At 60.0% G+C, this 24,982-nt stretch overlaps 2 protein-coding genes across 4 annotated transcripts in view; one reads left to right on the top strand and one right to left on the bottom strand.

Annotated features, from left to right (window-relative positions):
- Positions 1–10,804: 10,804 nt before the first annotated feature.
- On the top strand, positions 10,805–14,502 carry LOC120380399 (eppin-like). The gene is made up of 4 exons (XM_039498132.1): positions 10,805–10,941; positions 11,270–11,446; positions 13,019–13,186; positions 13,357–14,502. Exons 1-4 carry the CDS (start codon positions 10,845–10,847, stop codon positions 13,365–13,367), a joined length of 453 nt encoding a protein of 150 aa, XP_039354066.1. The 5' UTR covers positions 10,805–10,844; the 3' UTR covers positions 13,368–14,502.
- A 2,808-nt stretch (positions 14,503–17,310) lies between these two features.
- Positions 17,311–24,982, bottom strand: part of LOC120380390 (papilin-like) — a 31,363-nt gene continuing 23,691 nt past the window's right edge. For 2 of the 3 annotated variants that reach the window (XM_039498114.1, XM_039498115.1), the window contains exons 14-22: positions 23,772–23,915; positions 22,557–22,703; positions 21,838–21,987; positions 21,410–21,556; positions 21,189–21,320; positions 19,712–19,840; positions 19,283–19,420; positions 17,889–18,029; positions 17,311–17,465 (exon numbers count right to left, since the gene is read on the bottom strand). In XM_039498114.1, coding sequence (XP_039354048.1) covers positions 17,455–17,465; positions 17,889–18,029; positions 19,283–19,420; positions 19,712–19,840; positions 21,189–21,320; positions 21,410–21,556; positions 21,838–21,987; positions 22,557–22,703; positions 23,772–23,915 — 1,139 coding nt within the window. In that variant the 3' untranslated portion in view covers positions 17,311–17,454. The remainder of the gene's footprint in view (positions 17,466–17,888; positions 18,030–19,282; positions 19,421–19,711; positions 19,841–21,188; positions 21,321–21,409; positions 21,557–21,837; positions 21,988–22,556; positions 22,704–23,771; positions 23,916–24,982) is intronic. The other variant, XM_039498116.1, reaches the window with a different exon arrangement.

The raw sequence follows: 24,982 nt of genomic DNA, 5'->3' as shown, positions 1-24,982 counted from the left end.
TCCAGGCATGGCTGACTCTCCATCAGGACCTTCCACTGCAGTGCAAGGGGCTGGCTTCTCTTGTCTTTCTAGGTGAAAGAGCTTTGCCTAAGCAGGTTTCTCACCTATATTATCAGTTCCCAGAGACTTCAACCTCCTTGGCTGAAGGACCCTGCTGCTTTGTATGTAAATTGGCTCCTATTTTGCTGACACCTGGCTTAGTTTCATTGCAGACAGACTGTCTTCCCTCCTGGCTGGGAGAGAACCTGTTTATCAACTCTCCTGACTTGCCTGGTTTAAACAATTTCTAATCACAGACTGTAAAGCATCATGACAGTGAGTATCCATGATTCCTCACATGGTGCTAATACAGACATTTCACAATGATTTTAATTACCAGCCTGTCATTAGCTTTCATAAATGTCCTTCCTTGATACACTTTTCTACCACAGTAACGTTGGGTACAATCAGTTGATTCGATTGCTTATCATGTCAGGTTCAGAAACCCTGTCTTTGTAGCCCAGGCAAAGTTTCTCTCTCCTGCTGGTGTGTAGATGCTACACTGTCCTCTACCCTGCTTGCTAGCATTGCTTACTTTCTAATGAAATAGCCCTTCATTGTCCATGCCTGCCTGCGGCCCAACTGTATGCTAAAAACAATTCAAAATTTGCCCCTCTGATCTGAAAGGGGGTGGGGCTGGCTGAGGGGGAGACAGCGTCTGGCAGCCTGCTGGAGCGCTTCTGCCAGCCGAGTGGGGGGCTGTGGTGGTGAAGGAGAGGGGGTCTCTGGGCAGATTTGTGGGGAAGGGGATTCTCTAGGCAGTGAGGGGCTAGGAGCGCTGGGAACTAGGGGTTTGTGGGGGTGCCGCAGCACTCCCAGGTTTTAGGCCCTGCTCTGTGGAGGAGTCTCCGAGCAGAGGGGACTGTGGGAGGTTTGGGGGAGCACGGTGGTTCTCAACCTGTGACCCACAAAGGTAAATAGGTTGAGAACCCCTGGTCTAGGTAGACTGGCCTTGTGCACTGCTTGCCAAAACCATTAGACCATCATTCGATCACATATCCACAACTCATTGAACACAGCCCGTGCACCCCGCACACAAGTGTGTTAACAAGTGTGAGGTATTAGTTTTCCAGTGATGTCTCACATGCCACCTTTTAGCTACAGATCATGACACCAGTGTGTTAGCTGTAATGAGTCTGTCTGGCCTCACAAGAGGTGCCCCCTGCAGGGAGAGCACTGGCTGAATCCCCTTGTCGGCCCCCAGGCAGAGGGGAGGAGACAAGAGCTCATGCTCTGGGGCACTGAGAGAGAGGCAGGGGTGGAGGTTGCAGTGGGGCAGGAGGCCTGGGGTGGCCCCCCTTATTCTGCCCCTGGCCCTTCCTCTTTGCCAGGGCTCCCATAGGGTGAGCAGGGGGAGAGGATTCAGAGAGTCCTGGCAAACTGGGGGATCCCTGTGCCTGCCCACAGCGCGGCCGGGTGCCTGAGTCCCTGTGGGGTGGGGCAGGGTAAGCGAGAAAGGGTGTCAATTTTCTGTCTTTGCTGAGGAGCCAGTTAGATTTTAAAGCTGAGGCATGCTGGCAGGGGAAATGTGAAAGGCAATACCCCTTTGACGGAGTCTGGGCAGCGTTAGCTCATGGACTGAACGCTAGCTAATTTTCAGGGCGGTGTTTAACTTGAACAGGATTTCTGAAACCAGGACACTGGGTTATTCTTAACCAACCTACAGTTAATTCACCCAGAACCACATCAGTGCAGTCGACAGATCGTTCACCACGCAAGGGTAGACACAACCACTGGTATAGGTGTGTACGACACACAATACAGTCTGGCCAGCAATCATCACAGACTAGGGCTGAGGCTCAAAAGTTACACCAAGGACCAATGTAATTACCAAGATTTCTTATTACACTGACTTATGATCAACTCTCCGTTCTTCAGTGCCGAGCAGGTTCCTCACACCTCCAAGGATGCCCTTGTCTTTAAGGCACTTTGACAAACGTGGTCCCTGCAGTTTGAATGGACAAGTTTAGACTAGCAAAAGCAATTGCTTCAAGTTATTGGTTTCAATTTCTCTTAGCCCTGGTCTACACTATGAGTTTAGGTTGAATTTAGCAGTGTTAAATCAATTTAACCCTGCACCCGTCCACACGACGAAGTCATTTTTGATGACTTAAAGGCTCTTAAAATCGATTTCTGTACTGGAGTGTCTAAGGAAATTGCTTGTGTGACTTGTGGTTAGCCAGTGGGGTGAGACCGAAGTCCTCTTTGTGTGGCTGGTTTGGTTTGCCTTAGAGGTGGAAAAACCCCCGCCTAGGGCTGTAACTGCCCTGTTTGAGCAATTGGGCCTGAATTGGCACTCTCAGTTGGGTCCCGCCAGGACCGCATTGTCACAGGTGACGGTGAGCTGAGTGGGCTCCATGCTTGCCGTGGTATGGTGTCTGCACGGGTAACCCAGGAAAAAAGGTGAGAAATGATTGTTTGCTGTTGCTTTCACAGAGGGAGGGAGTGGGGCCTGACGACATGTACCCAGAACCACCCGTGACAATGTTTTTGCCCCATCAGGCATTGGGAGCTCAACCCAGAATTCCAATGGGCGGCAGAGACTGCGGGAACTGTGGGATAGCTCCCCACAATGCAACGCTCCGGAAGTCGACGCTAGCCTCGGTACTGTGGACGCACTCCGCCAACTTAATGTGCTTAGTGGGGACACACACAATCGACTGTATCAAATCGATTTCTAAAAAATCGATTTCTATAAAATTGATCTAATTTTGTAGTCTAGACATACTCTTAGGCTGATTTGTTTGGATGTATAAAGGAGTTAAAGTGGAAACTCTGGTTACTTGGGGTCTCACTAGTGAGTGTAGACTCAGCAAGGTAACCGACAGGTACCGACCTTACCCATAGAAGCGGAAATACAATTGATCACTTCTTCTCCTCAGAACCCTGGGATGGGGGAGAGCCTTTCCACACGGCTGGTCCAGGCCTTGGCCACACTTAGGGTTCTGCTCCAGTTTCAGGGCTCCTTGGAGGGCCCCACCCTCTGATTTCTATTGGTCACATGCCAAGTGAGGACTCAGATTTCAGCTCTGATCCTCTGCTGCTTCCATTGGTACCCAGCAGATGGTGATGGTGTATAACAAATGTCTTCAGTCTTTTTCTTATAGGAGGATTTTTATGTTGATTCCTTTCAAGGTCTGTAGTTCATTATTAGCCCTTAAGTCATTTCTCTTAATATTGCAAAGTCACACCCTGGTTTATACCTTTCAACCTCTTTTCTTCCTTGTGCCAGACACTTCCTCTCACTGGTAGAGCACAACAACTATTTACAATGAAAACCAGCAAAATCCCTCCTCATCTTCTAAATCTGGAGGCCAGACGCCATCCATTCATTGACTGTACGTCAGCATTTCACCGTAGTTAGAACAAGAGACACAATCCACGTGTAGAAGGATGTAGATCTGACTCACAAGGCAAACAAGTGGGCAGCTTCTAATTTGGGATGAAAGATGGGCTGCCCCCATTTACAAGGGAAACAATGCAGAGTTTATAATTTGAGGTGAATTTCTTGGGGTAACCAGCAGTTTGCCCAATTTGACCTTCAAGCCACATTTCTAGTTTGCTTAACTTGCAGCTTCCGCACCCATTTCTTGCTCCATGCACAATGTGCAATGGGTAACTTGCATAAGAAAGCTGAGTGTCACCTGTGCTTGGCAACCTGGGATTCTTTTCAGCTAGTTTGGGAGAAGAAAGAGGTTTTATCCATATGAACATTTTGGGAGATTCATGCCTAGGCGATGAACAGGTCTCTTTTAGCCACTTTAGTTTCTATTCTTGAGGAGCAGAACTCCTGACCTGGGCTGATCTGTGGGTCCTTAGACTGTGTCTCACACAATACGAACTATTTTCTTATTGTCTTTACTTCCTAGAGGGATCCTCTTTTGGGGCAAGCAGAGGCGGAAGCTTTTCAAAGTCTCTCAGGGCCATAGAAATCAGTCGTTAATCATTCAAAGCAGATCTGTTCTCCATAGTCCTGGCTGGTCCATTGGGGCAGTAGCTGAGCCCGCCTGGCATGTTCACAACGTGCAGCCCGGCTGTGCAGCCGGCCGGGAGCGGAGGTGGCTCTCGTGTCAGGCTCACAGGTGGCATTAGGGCTGTTAGCTGAACGCTGTGCTGCGTGATCTGAAGGCAACACAGGGCAGAGATTCACAAACCTGCTGAGGCCGCACGCCCCTTCCCTCGCCTGCCCTGGCCAGCAGCTGTGTGGCATGTCCTTTGCACTGGGTGTGGATAGCAGTGCCATTCCCAGCCGCTCTCATCCACCAGACGCCCTTACTGGGGAGCGAGCTGGAAGCTCCTGGGGTGCAGATCGTTGGGTGTCTCCAGACACGGGGAACAAACGGGCTCTTTCAGGCAAGATGCTGAGAACAAGAAGACAGGGAAGGGGAAAGGGATATGGGCTGGGAGCAAGTGTAACCCCAAGCCTTGAACCTGCGACCTCAAAACCACATGGGTCTTAGCCAAGGCTGTAGCAGACTCATCAATCGCTAGGTACATGAGAGGGGGACAGTGCACCACCTCCAGCAGGCACGGGTTACACGAGCGCAAAGTGTGTGTGCATCTGCACGGGGCTCTGGAACAAAATGGCCGCCAGGCGGGTGCTTAGAAACATATGGGTGCTGTACACAGAGCAAGAGGCAGCCCAGCCACTGACTGTGCAGAGCCGGCGCAGGAAAAGCGCCTGTGGCGAGGGCTCTGGGCTCCAGGAGAACCGCGCTGCAGTGCCCAGCAAGAAGGTCCATTCCTTCCCCCTGGTGCTGGAGAATGGCACGGGGGCTCCGTGCTCAGCCTGCCCACAGGCTGCAGGAGTGAGGGGCTGATGGAGAATTGCTCCCTGCCCAATGCCTGAGCGTGCCAACGCCACGCAGATCCAAACAGACCCCGATCTGCCTGGCACTGGCAGGCCCAGGGAAGAGCTCTGGGAGGTACAGTGCCAGGCCTCGGACCCCTGCTGGGGACACTGAGCTCAGCTTCGGCTGAGGAGCCAGATTCCCTTGGCGAGTTTGCAGGGGAAGCTGTGATTTGCCAACTCCCCAGAGCTGCTGGAGGCAGCCGGTTGAGGTCAGGAGTTCTCCTGTGACAGGCCCGCTCAGCCACCCGGGAGCAGGGATGCTGCAGCTGAGTCCCTAGGGAGGGGAGACCCGTCCGCTCCTGTCACATCAGTGGGTCACAAAGCCAGCCTGTCCCCCCATCCGGGGAAGGGCATCTCCAGCTATCAGGGAGGCAGAGACACAGCCCCGAGCCCTCACTGGAGGGGCCCACGTCGTGTCTGCTTTCCACTCCCCTGCTGGGGTTTGGGCCTGTGCTCTGGGGCGCGATGCCCAGGCTCTCTGGGGCTCTGGAGAGACAAACAGCCTCTCCCGGGGCCAAGGGCGGCTCTAGGATTTTTGCCGCCCCAAGCAAAAAAATTTTTGGCCGCCCCCCCCTTTTTTTTCATGCTGTCCTGCCCCCGGCCCCGCCCCAACTCCACCCCTTCCAAATCCCTTCCCCAAATCCCCAGCCCCGCCTCGTCCCCTGGGTGTGCCGCATTCCCCCCCCATTGTTTCCTGGGGCCCCCCGCGACCTCCTGCCCTCGCTCAGCTCCGCTCCGCCTGCTCCCCCGAGTGCGCCGCCACTCCGCGTCTCCCCCCTCCCTCCCAGGCGAGGGAGGGCGGCATGGCGGCGCGTCCAGGGGAGCAGGCGGAGCGGAGGTGAGCTAGGGCGGGGGGGGCGCAGGAAGTAACGGGGGGTGGAGGTGAGCTGAGGCGCAGGAAGTAACGGGGTGGAGGTGAGCTAGGCGGGGCGCAGGAAGTAACGGGGTGGCGGTGAGCGGGGGGGGCGGTGGCAGTACCGGGGGTGGCGGTGAGCTCGGGCGGGGGCGCGCAGGCAGTAACGGGGGTGGAGGTGAGCTGGGGGGGCGCAGGAAGTAACGGGGGTGGAGGTGAGCTAGGGCGGGGCGCAGGAGTAATGGGGCGGAGGTGAGCTGGGGCGGGGCGCAGGAAATGTGAGGCGGAGGTGAGCTGGGGCGCAGGAAGTACGGGGCGGAGGTGAGCTAGGGTGGGCGCAGGAAGTAATGGGGCGGAGGTGAGCTAGGGCGGGGCGCAGGAAGTAATGGGGCGGAGGTGAGCTAGGGCGGGCGCAGGAAGTAACGGGGGCAGAGGTGAGCTAGGGCGGGGGCACAGGAAGTAACAGGGGCGGAGGTGAGCTAGGGCGGGGGGGGCGCAGGAAGTAACGGGGGGTGGAGGTGAGCTGGGGGGGCGCAGGAAGTAACGGGGGTGGAGGTGAGCTAGGGCGGGGGGGCGCAGGAAGTAACAGGGGGTGGAGGTGAGCTGGGGTGGGGGGGCGCAGGAAGTAACAGGGGCGGAGGAACCGCTCCCGGCTCCAGCTCACCTCCGCTCCACCACCGCTGCCTCCCCCGAGTGCCCGGGGTCGGCTTCTCCTCCCTCCCAGACTTGCTGGCAAAACAGCTGTTTCCCCTGCGGCAAGCCTGGGAGGGAGGGGGGAGAAGAGGAGCGGAGGCGAGCTGGGGCGGCGCGTTGGGGCGGCGGGGGCACTTTTCCCCCATGCCCCGGAGTTGGCACCTATGATGGCCGGCACCAGAATGCCCCCCCAGCAATGTGCCGCCCCAAGCACCTGCTTCTTTTGCTGGTGCCGGGAGCCGGCCCTGCCCGGGACGGGTGGGGAGAGTTCAGCCGAGGGCTCGGGCTGGTTGAGTTCTCCTGGTTCCCCAGCTCGGGCTGCTCCAGGGAAGGGTCCTGCCTTCCTGCTGGTGCTGCAGCCCCTTCTCCCCCATCCCATGTCACTACTGGGTCTGCCTGTCACGGAGTGTGGGGGAGTCAGGGCCCTGCACCCCCACTTCCTGCGATTCACCGGGACTCTCAGCCAGCCAGGAACACAGAAGGTTTATTAGCCGACAGGAGCACAGTCCCAAGCAGAGCTTGTAGGTACAACCAGGACCCCCAGCCAGGTCCCTCTGGGGCAAGGAGCTTAGACCCCAGACTTGGGGTTCCTGCCTCTTCCCAGCCAGCCCCAAACTGAAACCAAAACCCCTCCAGCAGGCTCCCCCCCTCCTTCTCCCCCTCCCCCTTTGTCCAGTTTCTGCAGACAGCCCCAGTAAAACTAATCGACATTCCCAGGTCAGTCCACCCCGCTCCCTGCTGCATCACAACGACACAATAAACTGAACAGCATCAGCTAGGGACGGTGGCTTCCCCAGGACCCCAGCCCTGTGGCCTGGAACCTAGAATGCCTGTGGCTTGGAACATGGGAGAGGCCATGGAGGCTTTGCCATAGGTCTGGGATGATGCATGACTTAAAAGGCTGCTGACCACAAGTGAGCTCTGCAGATCTTTCCAACAGGTGGCACTTGTCCAACCCAGTCCAGATCGAATCTTCTGCTCCCCACCAGCATGCAGCCAGCAGAACTTTCCTCCCCTCCATTCCCTCCTTTGAAATGTAGTAATTCCAGAGACAAGAGTCCCACTGAGATGGGCCTAGCTTAGTGACACAGCAGGTCTATTTCTCTCCCTCGCTAGGTATTTACACCACACCCCCTCAGTGCCGCGTCTGAGCGCTTCCTCACAGTAGTTTATAGGGGAATTAGGAATACAGGAACTGCCAGATGAACCAGATCCCGCTGTAGTTAGATGTTCGGCTGTGTGTGCGTGTGCTCTCTGTGTGCTGTCCCAGCTCTGTGCAGGTATCTGGCACAGCAGACCTCGATTTAACCGCCCAACGACCACAAGATCGGTTAAGGTACGAAGGCACCCGGCCAGGTTTATTGTTGACGGAGCACAGTTCTAGCACCCCAGATCAATATCTAGTTACACTAGCACATGTATGCCCGTGACAATGGATGCAGCTCATGAATGGGGGGGCTTTCCATTCCCGCCTAGGCCGGACAGAGACACTCCTTTTGAGACTCCATTTAATACACCAGTACAAGTTACGTGGTGCCCCTCTGACGGGGTTAGTTACTCTCCCCTGACGTGGGTTGTTACCACCTATTACCTTGTACATGTTGGTTCGATCAAAACATCTCTATCCATTATACTGTCATCCTGACCTTCTCTTTAGGAGGGGTCCGTGCATTCTCGCTACTTTCAGGAGTGTGTTTGTACCATACTTGGTATCGGGGTGTTCTGGTACCACCCTTCTGGAATGTGTTTGCGCCCAGCACTTCTTAGGAACGTGTGTTTCTGCAGTATCAGCCCTGTTCTTGCCAGATTCTGTGAGCAGGGTCTGCCTCTTATTCATGTACTTTAGCCCAGGCCTCAGCCCTCACAGCGGCCTCTGCTACCAGGGCTTATGTCTCAGGCTCTCTTTCTACTCCACCCGCTAGCCCCGTGTGTCAGAGTGGCTGGGCCCTGCTGGTCAGAGGAAGGTGGTGGGCTGTTATGGAGCAACAAGCCAGGCAATGTTCTTTCGAACCCCTGGCAGCCAGTGGCTGGCTTAGGGCCTGAAATGAGGGTTTGTACCTGACCCTACTGAATGTAACCCTGGATATTTTCATTAACCACAGAAATACTTCAGCCCTTCTTTGAATCCTACAAAGGTCTTGGTTTCAGTGCTATCTTGTGACAGTGAGTTCCACAGGTTAGCTATGTGGAGTGCAACTAAACATTTCCTGGTGTCGGTTGTAATTATTCTTATTGCACCCATGTGTGGTGTCCACAGGCCCGTCTGCACCTGACTCAGTGGCTCCCACAGGAGCTGGGCGTGGGTGACTCTTGGAGCCTGTGTTTGTGATCAGTTTGGGTGTGCAATTGCCCACCTACTCAGCACACACAGTCACCACAGTTGTGAGTGCATATAGGAAGATTTCACCTGGCAGCCTATGGACACAGACACCTGCGGCATGTACACACACACTCTCTCTCTCTCTCTCCCGGGGACTGTCCAGGGAAATGTTTGAATGCTTTGTTCATGCATCAACCTGTGCAGCTGGTTGAGCTGCAATTCTCAGGGCCCGCACCTTTGAACAAACCTAGTTAAAACTATCCTCAGTCAGTGCCAGGTTCTGCCCCACCCATGTTAGTTGTGAGCTATTTATTGCTGGGGGTGTGTGGGACCCCTCCCCACGGTGTCAGGGACACAGCTGCTCTCTGGGAGGAACCATGCACAACTGGGCACGCCCGGGGGGAGTGGGGGAAGGAGATGGACACAGGGGACCTGTGCTTGCTCCAGATCCAGAGGGACTGGAGTCCAGGGAGAGGCTGGTGGCCATGCCACCTCCCTGAAGCACAGGCCTATCTGGGCTCAGGTGAAAAGAAAATACGGGGTGTGAGCATGGGACTGATTTGAGTCCCAGGCTCCAGAGGGGAGGAGGCTGCTGGCCTGGATCGTGTCCTTCACCCCCTTTGCTCTCTTTCTGCAGCCGGGAAGCTGAAAGGCACAAAGCACATTAAAGCCTCCCACGCAGGCATGTGAGCTTGTGGGTGGGAATGAAGGGTGGTGCCAGGCCTGCTTCTTGTACATGGGAGATCCCAGGAGCCCTGCTGAGCTGCTGTGCCTGGGGCCGGGCTCTGTAAACGGGGCTGGGATACTGCTGGGGGAGCCGGGTTGTGGTTTCGGATGTTGATGGAGCTGGTCCGGGACTCTTCCCCGACTGAGTGCTGTAGACTAAACCCGTGGAGTGTCGTTCCCTTTCCATCGAGCTCTGCTAGTAAAGTGTTGGACCGCCTGCCCCCAGCCCTCCATCCCCAGGGGTCCGAACGCCTAAAGATCAGCCCTGCGCCACATCAGCTGTGCTACATGGATTTTCTTGGAGCTGAAGTAGAATCCCAGGCTCCAGCCTCCTGCGGTCTCCCAGCGTGTCCTGTTGCTGCTCACGCTGCGGCAAGCCCAGGGTAAGGAGCTAGGCCAGGGGTGGCCAACCTGAGCCTGAGAAGGAGCCAGAATTTACCAGTGTCACAGTAACACGTCAGCAGCCCCCCGTCAGCTCCCCCGCGCCACTATCAGCTGTTTTGTGGTGTGCAGGAGGCTCAGGGGGGAGGAGGCGGAGTGAGGGCTCGTCAGGCTCAGGGGAAGGGGCAGGGGCCTTGGGGGACGGGGTGGAGTGGGGCTGGGGCCAGGGGTTGAGCAGTGAGCACCTCCTGGCACATTGGAAAGTTCGCACCTGTAGCTCCAGCCCCAGAGTCGGTGCCTGTGCAAGGAGCCGCGTATTAACCTCTGAAGAGCCGCATGCGGCTCCGGCGCCCCGGGTTGGCCACCCCTGCGCTAGAGGCACCCAGCTGTCAGGGCTTGGCCAATATCCACCCCTGCACCTTTCAGGGAGGGGTTCTGGGGAGCCCCGTCCCCTCCTGCCCCGCAGCTTGTGCTCCTCTCTGCCCAGCTCGGCGGGCAGGAGCAAAGCCTTGGGCCCAAACCACTGCTGCCGGGTGCCTGTTTGGCTGCTGGCCCCCTGACCTGGGGCTGGAGCGCTCTGCTGGGCCCATCCTCTGGGGCCCGGTGCACAGGGTCTCAGGAGATAACCAGGGTGCTCTGCCGCTGGGGGGCATGTTCCTTCCCCCCCAGCAGCCCTGGGGACATGAGGCTCAGCGCAGTGAAGATCCAGTTGGCAGGAAGAGCCTTGGCTTCCCTGTGCCACTGGCCGGCTCCTCCCCGTTGCCTGCTCTCCCCAGGTGACCGCGCAAGGCTTCGCTGGGCAGGGCGGATCCCTGGGGCCACTTACAGTGGAATGGAATTAGCTGGGAGTCAGACTCCGGCAAGTCCGGACAGGCCACCTGGGAGCCGGCCCCTCCCTGTGCTGCGCCAGCCCCGCTTGCCTAACAGCTTAAATCTGCCCTGCCTCGGCCCGGAGGATCGAGACCCGGCATCGCAGCACCATGAAGTCAGCTGGCATCGTGCTCCTTGTGGCCCTGCTCTCGCTGTGGGCCGAGCTGCCTGCTGCGTCTGGAGGAGACACGTCGACCGCGGCGCCTGGTGAGTGCTGAGAACAGGCCCTGCCAGGCCAGCGCTCAGGTGGCGGCACCTTGGGGTGTTCAGCCCTGGGACGAACTCCCTTCTGTGGAGGATGGGAGTGGCGATGGGGGCTGGATTGTTGTGGGAGCTGCCCGCCCATGGGCTGTGCAGGACGTGGGGCAGATGGTGGATGTGCCACAGGGGTGGGGGGGGCAGTGCCTAGCCAAACCAGCCCTGAGACCCATCTGGGGATCCCCCCCTGTGCTCAGCCCACCGCCCCCGGGCAGGGTGGAGTTGTGGATCTCTGCAGCCCCCTGGTCAGCACATGCTGACCCGTCTGTCTTTGCAGCTAAGGATGGTTTCTGCTGCAAGGTGGCCCCGGTGGGCGGTGTGTTTGATGGGGAGAACTGTGCTGCCTGCCTGGGGAACAACTCCTGCTCCACCTGCTACACCGACACCGACTGCCCCGGCGGTGAGAAGTGCTGCCCGGACGAGTGTGGCTACACCTGCCAGATGCCAGTGACAGGTACGGGGGGTCCTGGCCCCTGCACCCCCTAGCTGGGAATGAGCCTGTCCTCTCAGGTCCCCCAGAGCAGAGTGCCCGGCCCGACGGCAGGGACGGCACTGGGTGCTCAGCTTCCGCAGGGAGGCTGCTGCAGGGCGGGGTGCAGCGGCCTCCTCCTCCTCCAAGCACAGGGAGCCGGGCTGAGACTGTGTGACCTCCCCACCCCCACCTAGGGGAGCCCTGAGTCCACCATCCCCACGCCCTGCCTCAGGACCCGGTCCCATGGCAGAGCCTGCAGGGAACACCCTCACAGGCGCACTGGTGCAGGCAGAGCGCAGCGCGGGGTGGGGGGAAGGGGGATGGTGGTGGCAGCCGTGGTGCCAGGCCTTGAGCAGGCGGGGCTCAGCTGGAGGATTCCTCCCCCCCCCAGTCCGTTGGAGTGGCTCAGAGCACGGCCGGATGGCAGCGCAGCTAATGTACGGACCAGGGATGGTGCCCCTAGCCTCTGTTTGCCAGAAGCTGGGAAGGGGCGACAGGGGATGGGTCACTTGGTGATTGATTCCCTGTTCTGTTCACTCCCTCTGGGGCACCTGGCATTGGCCACTGTTGGTAGACAGGATACTGGGCTGGATGGACCTTTGGGCTGACCCAGTCCGGCCGTTCTTATGTACCCGAGCCCTGCTGCACCCGTCTCCAGCATTGCTCCCCACAGTGGGTCCCCTGTGTAGACGTGCTGGAGGCACTGGCCGCTTGCTGTGCAGAGGGAGACTGGAGCTGGCCTTGCCCCATGATTCGGAGCTGGGGAGCAACCCAAGCTTGAGTGCTTTGGGGGGGTAAATCTCAGATGTTTCTCTGCAGCTCTAGGTCTGTGGCCACTGGGCCGTTCTGAGGCGAAACGCTCTCTGGGTGCAGGGGCCTCATGCTGCCTCCCCATAGCCAAGGCTGTGTCTGATCCCCCCCTTGCTCCCAGGGGTGGGAAGTCCAGTGGTTCGCAGACACTCATTCATCGGGGAGTGGCCTGTGGGGTGAGGCTTATGCCCAGGAAGCAACTTCTCCTCTGAGGAGCCATGGTCCCTCCCCGGCTGGGACGAGCCCGTCTGACGGGTCCAGCTACCTACTCATTAACTCGCTCCAGCTCTTGGCTGGGCAGATGCTGCCCTCTGCATGGGGTCCCTGGCGAACGGGCCGGGCATTAGCAATGCGCCCACTGCCATGCTGGGTGTAACGCTCACCTCAGCAGTGGGCACAGCCCCGGCTTCCCAGCACATCACCCCTTTGCGCTAATGGGCAGACATGCCACTGCAGCCAGCCCGTGCCTGTGGGGCCGGCTCTCACCCTTGGCAGGAGGCCTGGGGTAGCCAAGCTGGGCACTGGGGGAAAGAGGGGTCTGATGCCAGGTATGATCGTGCCCATAGGCATGGTGCCAGGTGACTGGACGAGGGGTGTGTGCAACAGAACTGCTCTGCTGCCCTCCACCCCCACCCCACTTCGCAGGCCCCTCTGAGCGCAGCGCCCCGGTGCCCGGGGCCTTGGATGGCAGAGGCAGTTGGACCGTCCCCCTCTCCCTCTCACAGCCCCCCCTTTGCTCTGCAGATCTCTGCCACCTGCCGTCTGTGTGCGGCTATTGCAAGGCCAGGTTCCTGCGGTTCTTCTACAACTGGTCCAGCCAGGCCTGTGAGGAGTTTGTGTATGGCGGCTGCGGTGGCAACAAGAACAACTTTGAGACGAAGGAGGAATGTCTGCAGGCCTGCAGGACGCCTGGTAAATGGAGCGTGCAGCCCAGCGCCAGGGGCGGGGCCCAGGGCTGGCTTGGGACCTGGGCCTCTCAGGGCAGGACTCAGTGCCCAGGATGCCAGCAGGCCCCCAAGTCTGGGAGGGAGGGGGTGCCGTGGGCATGCCCTGGGCCTGACCCCATTGCCTTTCTGTTGCAGGCACTGCCTAGCCCTGGCCGGCATGGGGGCGCCGAAGAGGAAGCTGCTGTTCCTGCCTGGTGACCGACTTCCTGGGCACAATTTCTGTCCCTTTCTGCGGGAAACGACTCTTCCTGCCTGGAAAGGCCAGACCTTTCTCCCCCGCACAGTGCAGCAGGGTTTGGCTGGAGGCGGTTGCATAGCCTCCCAGGTGCAGAGCCAGCTCCTGCGGCCCCCAAGCTGGCCCCAGCCCCGTTACCGTTCTGCAGCCAGGGACGTGCGTGCTGTCACAGAGCCAGGCAGGAGGCAGGGGCTGATAGCACCCACCACGCTGCCCTGCACAAACGCCCCTTTTCCTGGGACCTCGCAGGGGGTCTGCGGGGTTACATACAAGGACTGAATCTTTTCAAACAGAAGTAGGTCGTGTCACTCCCGCCCGTGGGAGGGGAGGGAGCTGTGCATGCACCGCTGGCTGGAGTGCAGACTCTGCCACCGCTTCCGTACTGGAGGGGGATGGGGGGGCATTTGGGACTCCAGAGCACATCGGGTGGTGGGAGTGCGGAGCTCTAGGGAGTGTATGGGCAGCAGGGCCCCCGCGAAGGCCCCACCATGATCCTCTTCCTCCCTGCCTGCTGCTCTGCACCCTTCACTACAGTGACTCTTGTGCCAGCATGTGCTTTCCTTGAAGTACCAGCTCCTGGAGTCAGGGGAGCACCAGAATCTCAGCTTCATTTAAAACAATGGCTGTGCAGAAAAGCCTGAAGTCGTAGCCGGCGCATGAAGAACAGCCCCAGCCAGCAAAGAACAAGGCTCAGCGCTTACTACTCTGGAGTCTCACGAGTTTCCAGTTCTTTTGGCTGGCAACCCTGCCACTCCGGTCTCATCCTTCGTGTCAGAAGCACCCATTTTTATCTGCTGGGCCTGCCCTGTTCACCCACCCAGCCAGCTACAGGAAGAGGCAACGTGGTTAAGCTAAGGCACTGGGCTGGCAGCCAGAAGACTTGGGTTCTAATCTCTGCCCTGGGACTCTGGGCAGGTGTGAGGCAGTGGGACTGGTTTTAATGTCTCCCCTGAATACTGTGGGGGGGCCTCAGTTCCTGGCCGACCCTCTGTCGCCTGGCAACTAATGGCCAGGCCCTTCCCCCGTGCAAGGGGATGCTGAAGGTGTTGGAGACAGAGAGCTCAGGTGACCTCCTGGCCCGGGAAAGAGAGACAGCCCAGAGAGGAGGGGCTGGAGGGGTTGGTAGTTTTGGAAGCTGGCTGGGAAATGGAGGGGAGCCCCGAGGGGGCTCGGGCCTCCCAGCAGGGCAGTGGCCTCCCTGGGGGCCCCAGATGGATCTCACTAAGGGGGGTCTTGTTGTCTGTATTGGCAAGACCTGTTTTGGACTGTGTTCCTGTCATCTAAATAAACCTCTGTCTTACTGGCTGACTGAGAGTCACATCTGACTGTGAAGTGGGGGTGCAAGACCCTGTGCCCCCCCCCCAGGACCCCGCCTGGGTGGACTCGCCGTGGGAAGCGCACGGAGGGGCATATGCTGAATGCTCCAAGGAGAGACCCAGGAGGTGAAGCCGTGGGAGCTTCTTGCCCTGCAGACAGTCTGCTCTGAGGGAGAGGAGGCTCCCCAAAGTCCTGCCTGGCTTGGTGGGGAGCAGGTAGCATCGCCCAGGGACTCCGTGACAACAGGTCTCTGTGCTTCTATTTCCCTGCCACCCTTGTCTTGCCTGGGTGGGCGGAGTGTGAGCTCCCTGGGTCAGGGGCTGTCTCTCATGTATTTGCACAGCATTTGGCACAAGGGGCCTGATCCCAGGGGGAGCTTTTGCCTTCCACTATAATAAAAATAAACGGTCATCCCCCCGTCCCCCTGGGCGGGGTCTGGTGCCTCATCACTGAACTAGCACTAGCAAGTATTTCTAGAGGTGCAAGGGCATTATCACCCCAGAACACTCAGCTCCAGCGGAAAAACTCTCCTTGAAAAGGGTTACTGCAAGTACATTGCCAGAGCTGGCCAGGGAGCAGCCAGGAGACCCCACCCCAGTAGAAGAGTTGATGTGTTCTCAATCGGGGTATCACCCACAGAGGAGTCTTATAGCAGCAAAAAGAGATGCTGCCAAATTCACAGTTCAGGATGCAACACTGACACGGACCCCAAGCCTGCCTGCCTGCCTGCCCCACCCCAAGCCTAAGCCTGCCCCAGCCCCAGGAACCTGAGCACAGCCTCAGGAGATGAATTTAAAGGCTCTGGCTCCACCCCTCCCCTGGGAGAGTCCACTCAGACGGTTGGTGGAACCAGCTTGCCAGGCAATGGAAATGGGGAAACCAAATCAACCCCCGCCCCGTCCCCCCGAGGTGGCATGTCTGTTCTGCTTCAACTCACAAAGAATCCAGCCCATTCTGGGCCTGGCCTCTCATTAGCAGGGCAGACAGCCATGCACACAAAGCCAGAGCTCCCCTTCTGGACCCAAATGGACTCTTCTGACCTGTGATTGGTGAGGCTGGAGAAACAAACCCTATAAATAAAGGTGGGTTCCTCTTCCTGCTATTGCTGGGGCTTGTGGTGGTGTGGGAGGAGCTGTTTTCCAGGCCTGGCTCTCTTGACTTGATGCTAGGATGTGGCTGGGGCTCCCAGGACAGGGTCTAGCAGCAGTTCTGGGGGATTTGCTTGTAGTGAGTGAGGCCTGAGCCCAGGGCTCAGTAGAACTGGGTGGTTCAAACATATGGGCCAAAGAGAGGTCTCTGCTGGGAGCTTTAGAAGGGGCTTGGGAACACATGGAAACCGCTCACGCCTGGAGTTTGGGTTCTGCACAGGGCAGCCATGTCAGCTGTGCCATTCTGTGCCTGGCCTGAAACATGTCCCCAGCTCTGTCCCTTTGGTGATCTCCCTACCTGTGCCCCTTTCAGGGCTTGCTCCGAGGCTGGAGCTTAGCTCAGCCCTGCCAGGCCAGGGGCATGCTGCAGGGGTTAGGTTTTGTGATGCTGCAGGGGTTGGGGTTTCACAGCTGCGAGCTGGGATCCTATCCCAATGGCAAGTGAAACCACAACAGCCTCCTAAAGCACCTGAGGGCAACTACTCACAGCCTAGAGAACTGGGGAGATGGGCAGGCAATGGGCTGGGGGGCGTGGTGGGAGTGCAGACCCCCAGCAGGGGCAGTGATAGGGGGAGAATAGGGGCAGCTTTTCAGAAGATTTCTGGTGGGGGGACATGGAGAGCATTGCCTGCCCCACAGAGCAGCATGAGAAGAACGAGGCAATTATTGCTTTCCTAATGATTGTCTCCCTAGTCGGGTGGGGGAGCGAAGAGATAATGGAGCCTACAGCCCTAGTTAAGTCTGGAGGGGACAACTGCCCCCCTTGCCCATAGCAACTCATGTCCCTGGAGGACACCCCCTTTGTCCTTCGACTGCTGCTGGGTTGTTTTAGGGCAGCGGAGTGCTGCTGCTTGGCCTGACGCTTCCTGGGGAGCTCAGGACTCGGGGGCCCCCGTGGGCAGCCCCCAGCACAGGCCCGTTGTCCTCGTTTGTTTACTTGGGCTCAGTCGGTTTTATAACCGTGGTGGCTCAGCTCTGACACTGCCTGGCACCCAAGCTGGGGAGCCGAGGGGACGAGGACCAGGAGCGGGAAGCTGAGCTGGAGCAGAGCTACAGTGTGTGCCTGGGTTCTGGGGGGAGAGCGCTCTGCTCCCACCTGGCTATGGGGGCAGGACAGGAGGCACTTGGGAGCTTGAGTTCAGTCTGAATAACGGCTCCCAGGGCAGGACTCCTCCCGTGCCCACACCCCTGTGCTCAGCAGAGACACTGGGTGGCAGGAGCTCTGCTGAGGTGGCAGCAGGCATGAGGCTGCGTCTCTGCCCCAGGGGCTGGCGTCGCGCCTGCAGATTTGAGGAAATCTGGCACCTTCTCCGCTGTGCCCCCAAAGGGAACCGATGGGCGGGCTCGTGGCTAGAAAGCCCAGCTCAGCAGGGAACACAAGACTCGGGCCTGGCGCTGGCACTTGAGTTTATTGCTGGGGAGTCTGTAGTGGTCTGGAGGTTACATTGGCACAGCAGGCAGGAGGGCAGGGCCAGTGAAGGGGTTCTAACGATGGGCTGTCCCGTGATAAAGGTGCGGCTTCCTTTCAGCTCGTTATACAGCATCTGAAACACAAACAAGCTGAGTGCTCACAGCACAGGCCGGCTCCAGGGCACATTTCTCCAAGCTTTGGGCACAGACTTACCCCGTTCCCTGCCCCACATTCTGCTGAACACCCCATTTCCCCCAGAGCTCCTGGGGACCCTGTCCCAGCCCCATTCCAGCTCGGGGGGGGGGGAACCCACGGGTTGGGGGAGCGTCAGGCTCTGCACCAGCCTATGCCCAGTTTCCCTGTCCCATAGGAGAGCTGGGTCCTTCCCTGGTGAAGCAGGGCCTGGTGCCCCTGGATAGGAGTGAGGCCGGTGCAGCGATCTGTGCCAGCAGCCGGGGGTGGCACACCCCTCCAAACGGCCCGGTGCAGCCCGAGCTGGGAGCGCTGGCTCGGCCCTACACCCCCAGTGCCCGGTGATTGGCTGCATGACTGGTACCTTCCTCTGGGTCTGTGCAGCGCATGGCACATGTCCTGAAGCAGCACTTCTTCCTCCCAGGGCACGCATGGTCACCATCACACTCCGGGGGGGCTGTGTGTAGACACTTTGCTGGGTCTGGTGGGCAGGTCCCAGGCTTCTCTGCAGCAGGAGGAGACCAGACGGCCTTGTACGGGGGTGTGTTAGGGAGCTGGTGGCCCCGGGTGCGAGTGGGCCCAGTCGCGTGGTAGCACCCACAGATCCCAGCACCCAGGGGTTGGTTAGGATCTGGCGGGGACCCTGACTGCCCAGAGCCTTGTTCTGATTGGGTGGCTGGGCCTTGCTGAGGACGTCACGCCCCGGTGCCAGCTCCCAGCGGAGCCAGGACGGGCCCTCAGCATCCTGGGTGCATTGTGGTAGAGGAGGCAACGGGGAGCAAGGGGCAGGGCTGGGATGGGGAGAAGCAGCTGGAGGAGGGAGTCCAGTGACCATTGCAAACTGCTCCTCCTGCCCCCAAGTGCCAAGCGCCCCCCCAGCAGCAGATCAGGTCCCTCCAGCTACTCTCTAGGGCACAGTAACTCCAGCCGCAAAGGACGCAGGAGAAGGGGAAAGGGTTGATTAGCCACAGGCTGATGCAGAATGGGGGCTGGGCGGGAGAAGGTCCCAGCTGGCAGGAGACTTTCACCCAAAGCGGGAGGGGGTTAAGCTGTGAGAACTCTGCCAGGTTGGGGAAGGCCATTGGTGACCCGTGTCATGGCCTGAGCTGCAGGATGAATGGGGGTGTGCATGGGTGCACCCGGGGTGGCTCGCCGCTGGGCTCCCTCAGGCTCCTGATGGGGGTTAAGATGACACATAGGAGATGCACCCTCAAAGGGCCCTCTGCTGCTGCTGGAGAACCCACCCGTCTGCGTGGCGCCTGGACTCCTCCAGACGGGGCGAGCTGGCTCACCCTCATGGCTGGAGCTCCCCCTCCAAGCTGCACGGTGTCTGTGTCCATAAAACTTCTGACAGGCCCCCACGGCTCCCCCAGATCCTGCTGACTTCCCACTGCCGATCTCTGAAGGATCCGCCCAGACCCTGCCCGTGACGCTGGGAGGATCCACGCCTCCCTGCTGGTGGCACGGCAGTCCAACAAACGCCGTGGCAAAGAGGTGAGATGCCAGCGGGCCCAGCTGTGGGTGCTGGGCAGGGCCAGTCTCACCCACCTTCCCAGCCCTTGTTCTCCTCACAGAAAAGCTCTCGGCGCATACGGCAGGGCAGGGCAGGAGGAATAATTTCACAATGTCTGGTGGTGGTGCCGAGAGGCCAGGGCCCTGTGGCTCTGGGCACACACGGGCCCTGACCCGAGAGCTCAGAGTCGGCGTGTGGGGCAGGGCTCAGCTCTGGAGACGCTAACACTGAGGGACTAAATTTACCTGCAGAGATCGGGGACGTGCAGACGTGACCACACCCATTACCGCAGCACTTCTGCCCCCTGGGACACTCCTCATCCTCCCTGCATCGCTCCACACAAATGCCTTTCCCTTGGGGCTCTGGACAAAGGCCGGGTCTCCCTGGAACACAGAACAGCCCCATGACATGGGCTCAGGCTCCGGCCCGCAGCATCTTGAGCTGGGAGCCTCCCCATGGGAAGAGGGCCCAGGAAAGAGAGAAGCAGTTTGAGCAGAGACTCTGAGCCCCTGGGCCTGGGGGGCAGCGGGATCATCCAGGGCTGGTTACTGGGGCTGGAGTCCTGCCCCTTCCCTGAGTGACCCCGACCCCTGCTCGGCTAGGGGCACATCCCCGGGCCCTGCATGGACGGGAGTGCCCGCATCTGGGGCAGGGCTGACCCGGCCTGAGCTTACCTCCGGTGATTGCCCGCATGCAGACGTGGCCACACCCATTGCTGCAGCACTTCTGTCCTCTGGGACACTCCACATCAGCAAAGCACAAATCCACGCACGGCCCAAAGCCCAGGGGACTCGGGCAGACACCTGCAACACAGAGCGGCCACGTGCCCATGAGACACCTGGCCCGCTGGAGCCTAGCGACTCCATGTGGGAACAAGGGACCTGAGGGAATTGGCCCAGCCAGGGTGACGGAAGGCCCCAGAGCGCTGCCCTCTGGGTGCCCGGGAGACCCTTGAAGGGGCCCTTCCACTTCAAAGCCCCAGGCCTTATCTTCAAAGTGCTCAGGGCCTGGGGCCTGCACGTCCAACCAAGCCTAGAGCGCTGGGATGGAGCCACCCCAGGAGGGTAAAGCTCGTCTGGGCAGGAGACAGAGCTGCCTTGGGGCTGGCTCCAGACTGGAACAAGCTCCCGCAGGAGCGAGGGGCCACCCAAATCTCCTCCGTGCCTGGGGCGCTGCTCCGACCAGCCTCTCCAGCATACACAGCCCTAAACGGCCAGAATAAATAAGCAACAACACCACAGCCAGCACAGACCGTCCCCTGCCCGGGGAGCGATCCAGCCACAGGACAGATGTCAGGCACGTCGCTTCCCACACTCCAGAGTGTGAGGGAGTCAGGGCCCTGCACCCCCAATTCCTGCGATTCACCAGGACTCTCAGCCAGCCAGGAACACAGAAGGGTTATTAGACAAGAGGAACACAGTCCCAAGCAGGGCTTGTAGGTACAACCAAGACCCCCAGCCAGGTCCCCAGAGGGTAGGAAGCTCATCCCTCAGCTTTGGGGTTCCCTCCGCTTCCCCAGCCAGCTCTAAAACTAAAACCCCTCCAGCCGTCTCCTCCAGCCACCGCCCCCTGCTGCTCCTCCAGCCTCTATCCAGTTTCCCCGGGGCAAAAGGTGTCACCAGGCCCCAACCGCCCTCCTGGCTCAGGTTACAGGCTCAGGTATCGTAGCCCTGGTATCCCATCACCAGTGCAGACAGTCTCAGTAAAACTCCCAGGCAACATTCCCAGGTCAATCTGCCCCCCCTCCATCACACCCTCCGTCACACGAGGGAAGGACAGAACCTGGCTGGGACTGAGCTCGACCCGAGCAGGAACGAGGGTCCAGGACAGGAGAGAAACACCCCTGCCAGCCCAGCTTCGGCAGAGACGCTGACCTCTGGGACCTGGGAGAGGCGGGATCGGTCAGCGCTGACGGGCAGGGCAGGGCTCCCTGGAGAGGGCCTGACGCTGAGGCCTAGACCGTCACATCAGCCCTGCATGGCCTGTGAGCAGTGACTGCACAGGGAAGCCTCCCTTGCCCATGCACAGCGATACCAAGGCTCCTTTCCCTGGCATGGGGCCCCGCCCGAGCGGTGCCCCTTTGCATGCTGGTCCGTGGCCTGTGCAGGCCCAAACTCCAAGCTGCACCCCAGGCTCTAGGTCTAGCCTCACCTCGGGAGACTTCCTGGCAGACACGGCCACAGCCATTGCTTCTGCATCTTTGTCCTCCGGGACACTCCTCGTCAGCCCTGCACTCGTCCACGCAGGCGCCCGTGGGGCCATCCCCAGACTTGTCCTCGCTCTCTGTAAGACAGCAGGGGGCCCGGACACCCATCACAGGGGTGCGCGGAGTCCAGGGAACCCCAGGGCCGGGGCAGGGAGCGTGCCCGTACCTGTGCGCACTGCCACGCACTCCCGGCGGCACCCTGTGTCGCAGCACTTCTCGTGTCTCTCGCACACGTGGTCGTCTAGGCACTGGTTTGAACGGCGCTGCCCCGGGTCGCTGCAGGCCTTTGCCCTGGGACAGGCACCGGGATGCTCTGTGGAGTGGGAGGGGATGAGAGGGACAATGAACCGTGGCAGGCGGGGGACCCTCCACATCAGCCTGTATTGAGGACTGTCCACGGGGAGGGTCCCAGCCAGACTCTCAGCCCCCTCCAGCCCAAGCTCACTCCAGGCTCCTGCACCCCCATCCACCCTGTCTCTGCTGCACTGCCCTGGCACAGGGTCCTTTCTCTCTCTGGACTGCCAGTCTGCCCCTGGACAAATGGGGCTGGTCCCTCTGGGGGGGGAGGGGGGTCTCTGCAGCCTAGCTGGTTACCTTTGTAGTGGGGGCTGCAGCGCATGGCGCAGCCGGCGAAGCAGCACTTCTCCTGCCTGGGGCAATCCCGGTCATGAGCGCAGGCGTCCTGCTCGTTGCACGGCACCAGTGTTTGCCAGGGCTTCTGCTTTGGGCATGTGCCGGGTTTCTCTGACGAGAGAGGGGGGAAGGGTAGGTTTGGAGGCTGCTGGATAGAGGGTGTCACCGTGGGTACCCACCACACCTCCCTAGGGCGATTGCACAGCCAGCCAGGCCATCCTGCTGCACCCACCAGCCTCTCGGAGCTGCACTGGGGGATTCTTAGCGCTGCCTCTGCCGGCACCTGGCTCTCCCGCCTCGCCCTGGAGTCCAGATGTCTGATGCACCGGGCTGCAGCTCCCCTCCCCACCACCCAGCCGCGCTCAGCAGCTGCACATCCGGACCCAGGGGTGCACAAAGCTGGGGAACAGCTGCTTAGCAGACGTCTCCACACCTTGCGCCGGGCACCCCCGTGCTGGAGCGGGGGCTCCTGGCCCATCGGCGCGCTGCAACCCCTGTGCTCTCTGCTCACACTGGAGCACAGGCAGCACCTGGCGTAGGGGTGGGGAGGTCCTCGCACATGGCCGCTGGCCTTTGCGTTAACCCTTTCCTGCTGGGGATGCACCGGCGGGGCAAGGGAGCTCCAGTGGATGCTAACGGGGATGACAGCCCCATGCCCCAGCCCCTGCTGCTCTAGTTACCTCTCTCTGGGGCCTGGCATGTCCGGCCACACCCACTGTCACAGCACTTCTGGTCCCCCGCACACTCCTTGTCCTCTGCACACGAGGACTTGCACCAGGGGGAACTGGACGTTATCCCGTCTGTCAGGGGGCAGATGCCGGGCTTCTCTGGAAAGCAGAAGGCAGAGGAGTGAGGGGGCTCACTGGGGTCTGTGTAGCGGGACGAGCACCCTCCCTACCAGATCCACTGGCTCTCCTGGCATGCTGCTGATCTGTGCCTAGAGCGAGCCAGCTCACTGAGCCCCACCGCTGAGACGGCCACTCTCATCTGACTCGTCACTGGTCGTTCTGTCGCGATGTCACGCTCCCGACTGACTCGTCACTGGTTGTTCTGTCATGATGTCACGCTCCCGACTGACTCGTCACTGGTTGTTCTGTCATGATGTCACGCTCCCGACTGACTCGTCACTGGTTGTTCTGTCATGATGTCACGCTCCCCAATGATTCGTCACTGGTTGTTCTGTCGCGATGTCACGCTCCCCTCTGACTCGTCACTGGTTGTTCTGTCGCGATGTCACGCTCCCGACTGACTCGTCACTGGTTGTTCTGTCATGATGTCACGCTCCCGACTGACTCGTCACTGGTCGTTCTGTCGCGATGTCACGCTCCCCTCTGACTCGTCACTGGTCGTTCTGTCGTGATGTCACGTTCCCGACTGACTCGTCACTGGACGTTCTGTCAGGATGTCACGTTCCTGACTGACTTGTCACTGGTTGTTCTGTTGTGATGTCACGTTCCCGACTGACTCGTCACTGGACGTTCTGTCAGGATGTCACGTTCCTGACTGACTTGTCACTGGTTGTTCTGTTGTGATGTCACGCTCCCCTCTGACTCGTCACTGGTCGTTCTGTCGTGATGTCACAGTCACGGGGTTACTTATTTTTGCAGGCTGAGCCCTGGGATCCCTGGGCCCTGTCTCTCTGCACAGACATGGTGGCTCCGGGGCCCTATGCCTCAGACCTTGTCTGAGAGCCTTGGGCACATGCCAGGCTGGCATATCCCAGCCACCCCAACAAACCTGCAGGGACTGGCTCTGCTCTGTCTCTCCCCTGTAGCAGTAGCTGGGGGCTTCTTCCAGGATCAGCGTCTCACTGCCCTGCTGGGAGGCTGCACACGCCCCCCAGCCTTGCCCAGGTGAGGGGCTGCCTGCAGGGCAATCTGAACCATGCCTCCTACCTTCAGAAGGGGCCAAGCACTCGTGGTCGCAGCCGCGCAGGCAGCACTTCTGGTCCCTGGGGCACTCGCCATCCCCTCGGCATCTGGCTTCGCAGTCATAGCTGAAGTAGAGCCCGTTGCGCACGGGGCAGAATCCAGGCTTCCCTGGGCAGACAGAGGCCGGGGCAGTCATGGAGCTGGCAAGAGGGAGGCCAAGGCAAGGCCAGGAGATGAGGGAGGGGTCTGAGCCCACCGGGGAAGGGCTGAAGGAGAAGGGAGCGTCCCTGGCCCAAGCTGCCTGTGGTCGGGTGGAGGGGCTGGGGGCTAGGAGCCAGGTGCTGCCGACGTGGGGAGTGTGGGACGCTGGCACACTGGCAGTGCCAGGGGGTCACTGGGACCCCGTGTGCAGTCTCATTGCACCAGGCAGCCAGATGCCTGTGGGGAGGGGGATTCCCTGGGCCTGGTGGGGCTGGCGTGTCGCCTCAGAGGCAGAGAGCCCAGGTGGGTGGGTCCCCGGACAAAGGCACAAGGCTGCTGGGCAGGGCCTGGAGACGGCCCTGGGGTGCGCCTGAGTCTGCGCACGCTGCCGCTGCCTGCCGTGGCCCCAAACGTGGTGCATGGGACTGTCCCTCCCCGGGCGAGGGCGGAGCAGGTGTGGCCACAGCCACTCCTGCAGCATTTCTGGCTCCCTACCACCCCCACAGCTCCTTGTTCCGTGGCCGGGCAGGCTGCCGGCTGGAGCACTGGGCAGTCCTTACTGCCTCCATGTGGGGAGGGAGAGGAGACCTCAGGGAAACGGACCCGCTGGGACAGGCAGGCCCAGCCTCTAGCCCCTGTTCCTGTCCACCCCCTGCGTGGTCCTGTCAGTGTGTTCCCAGCGCGAGCCAGTCGCTGCCATTCCCCCAGCACGGGCACAGAAATTCACCGCTGCCCTGTGCTGGGCATGCCTGGCGGCACCCATGGCTGCAGCACCTCTCTGCTCCCGGGCAGTCCTGGTCACTGTAGCATCTCTGCCCACCGTGCCCCTCGGGGGCAGCTGGGCTAGGTGTGGGGGTCCCTGTTACATAGAACGGCCCCTTGGCAGTGAGACCCTGGCTGGGCACAGAGCCACACCAGCTGTCGGCTCACAGCTCCTCGGGGAAGGGGGTGTCCCGAGGGACCCGGGCCAGACCAGGACTGAAGAAGGACCCCGGTGCCTGTCCCGTCCTGCTAGCTCCATGCGCCATTCATCA

This window comes from Mauremys reevesii, linkage group 13, assembly GCF_016161935.1.
Source record: "Mauremys reevesii isolate NIE-2019 linkage group 13, ASM1616193v1, whole genome shotgun sequence".
In the NCBI taxonomy this organism is placed as follows: domain Eukaryota; kingdom Metazoa; phylum Chordata; order Testudines; family Geoemydidae; genus Mauremys; species Mauremys reevesii.
The sequence above is the reverse complement of the archived record's forward strand: the minus strand, read 5'-3'. Positions and strand labels throughout refer to the sequence as shown.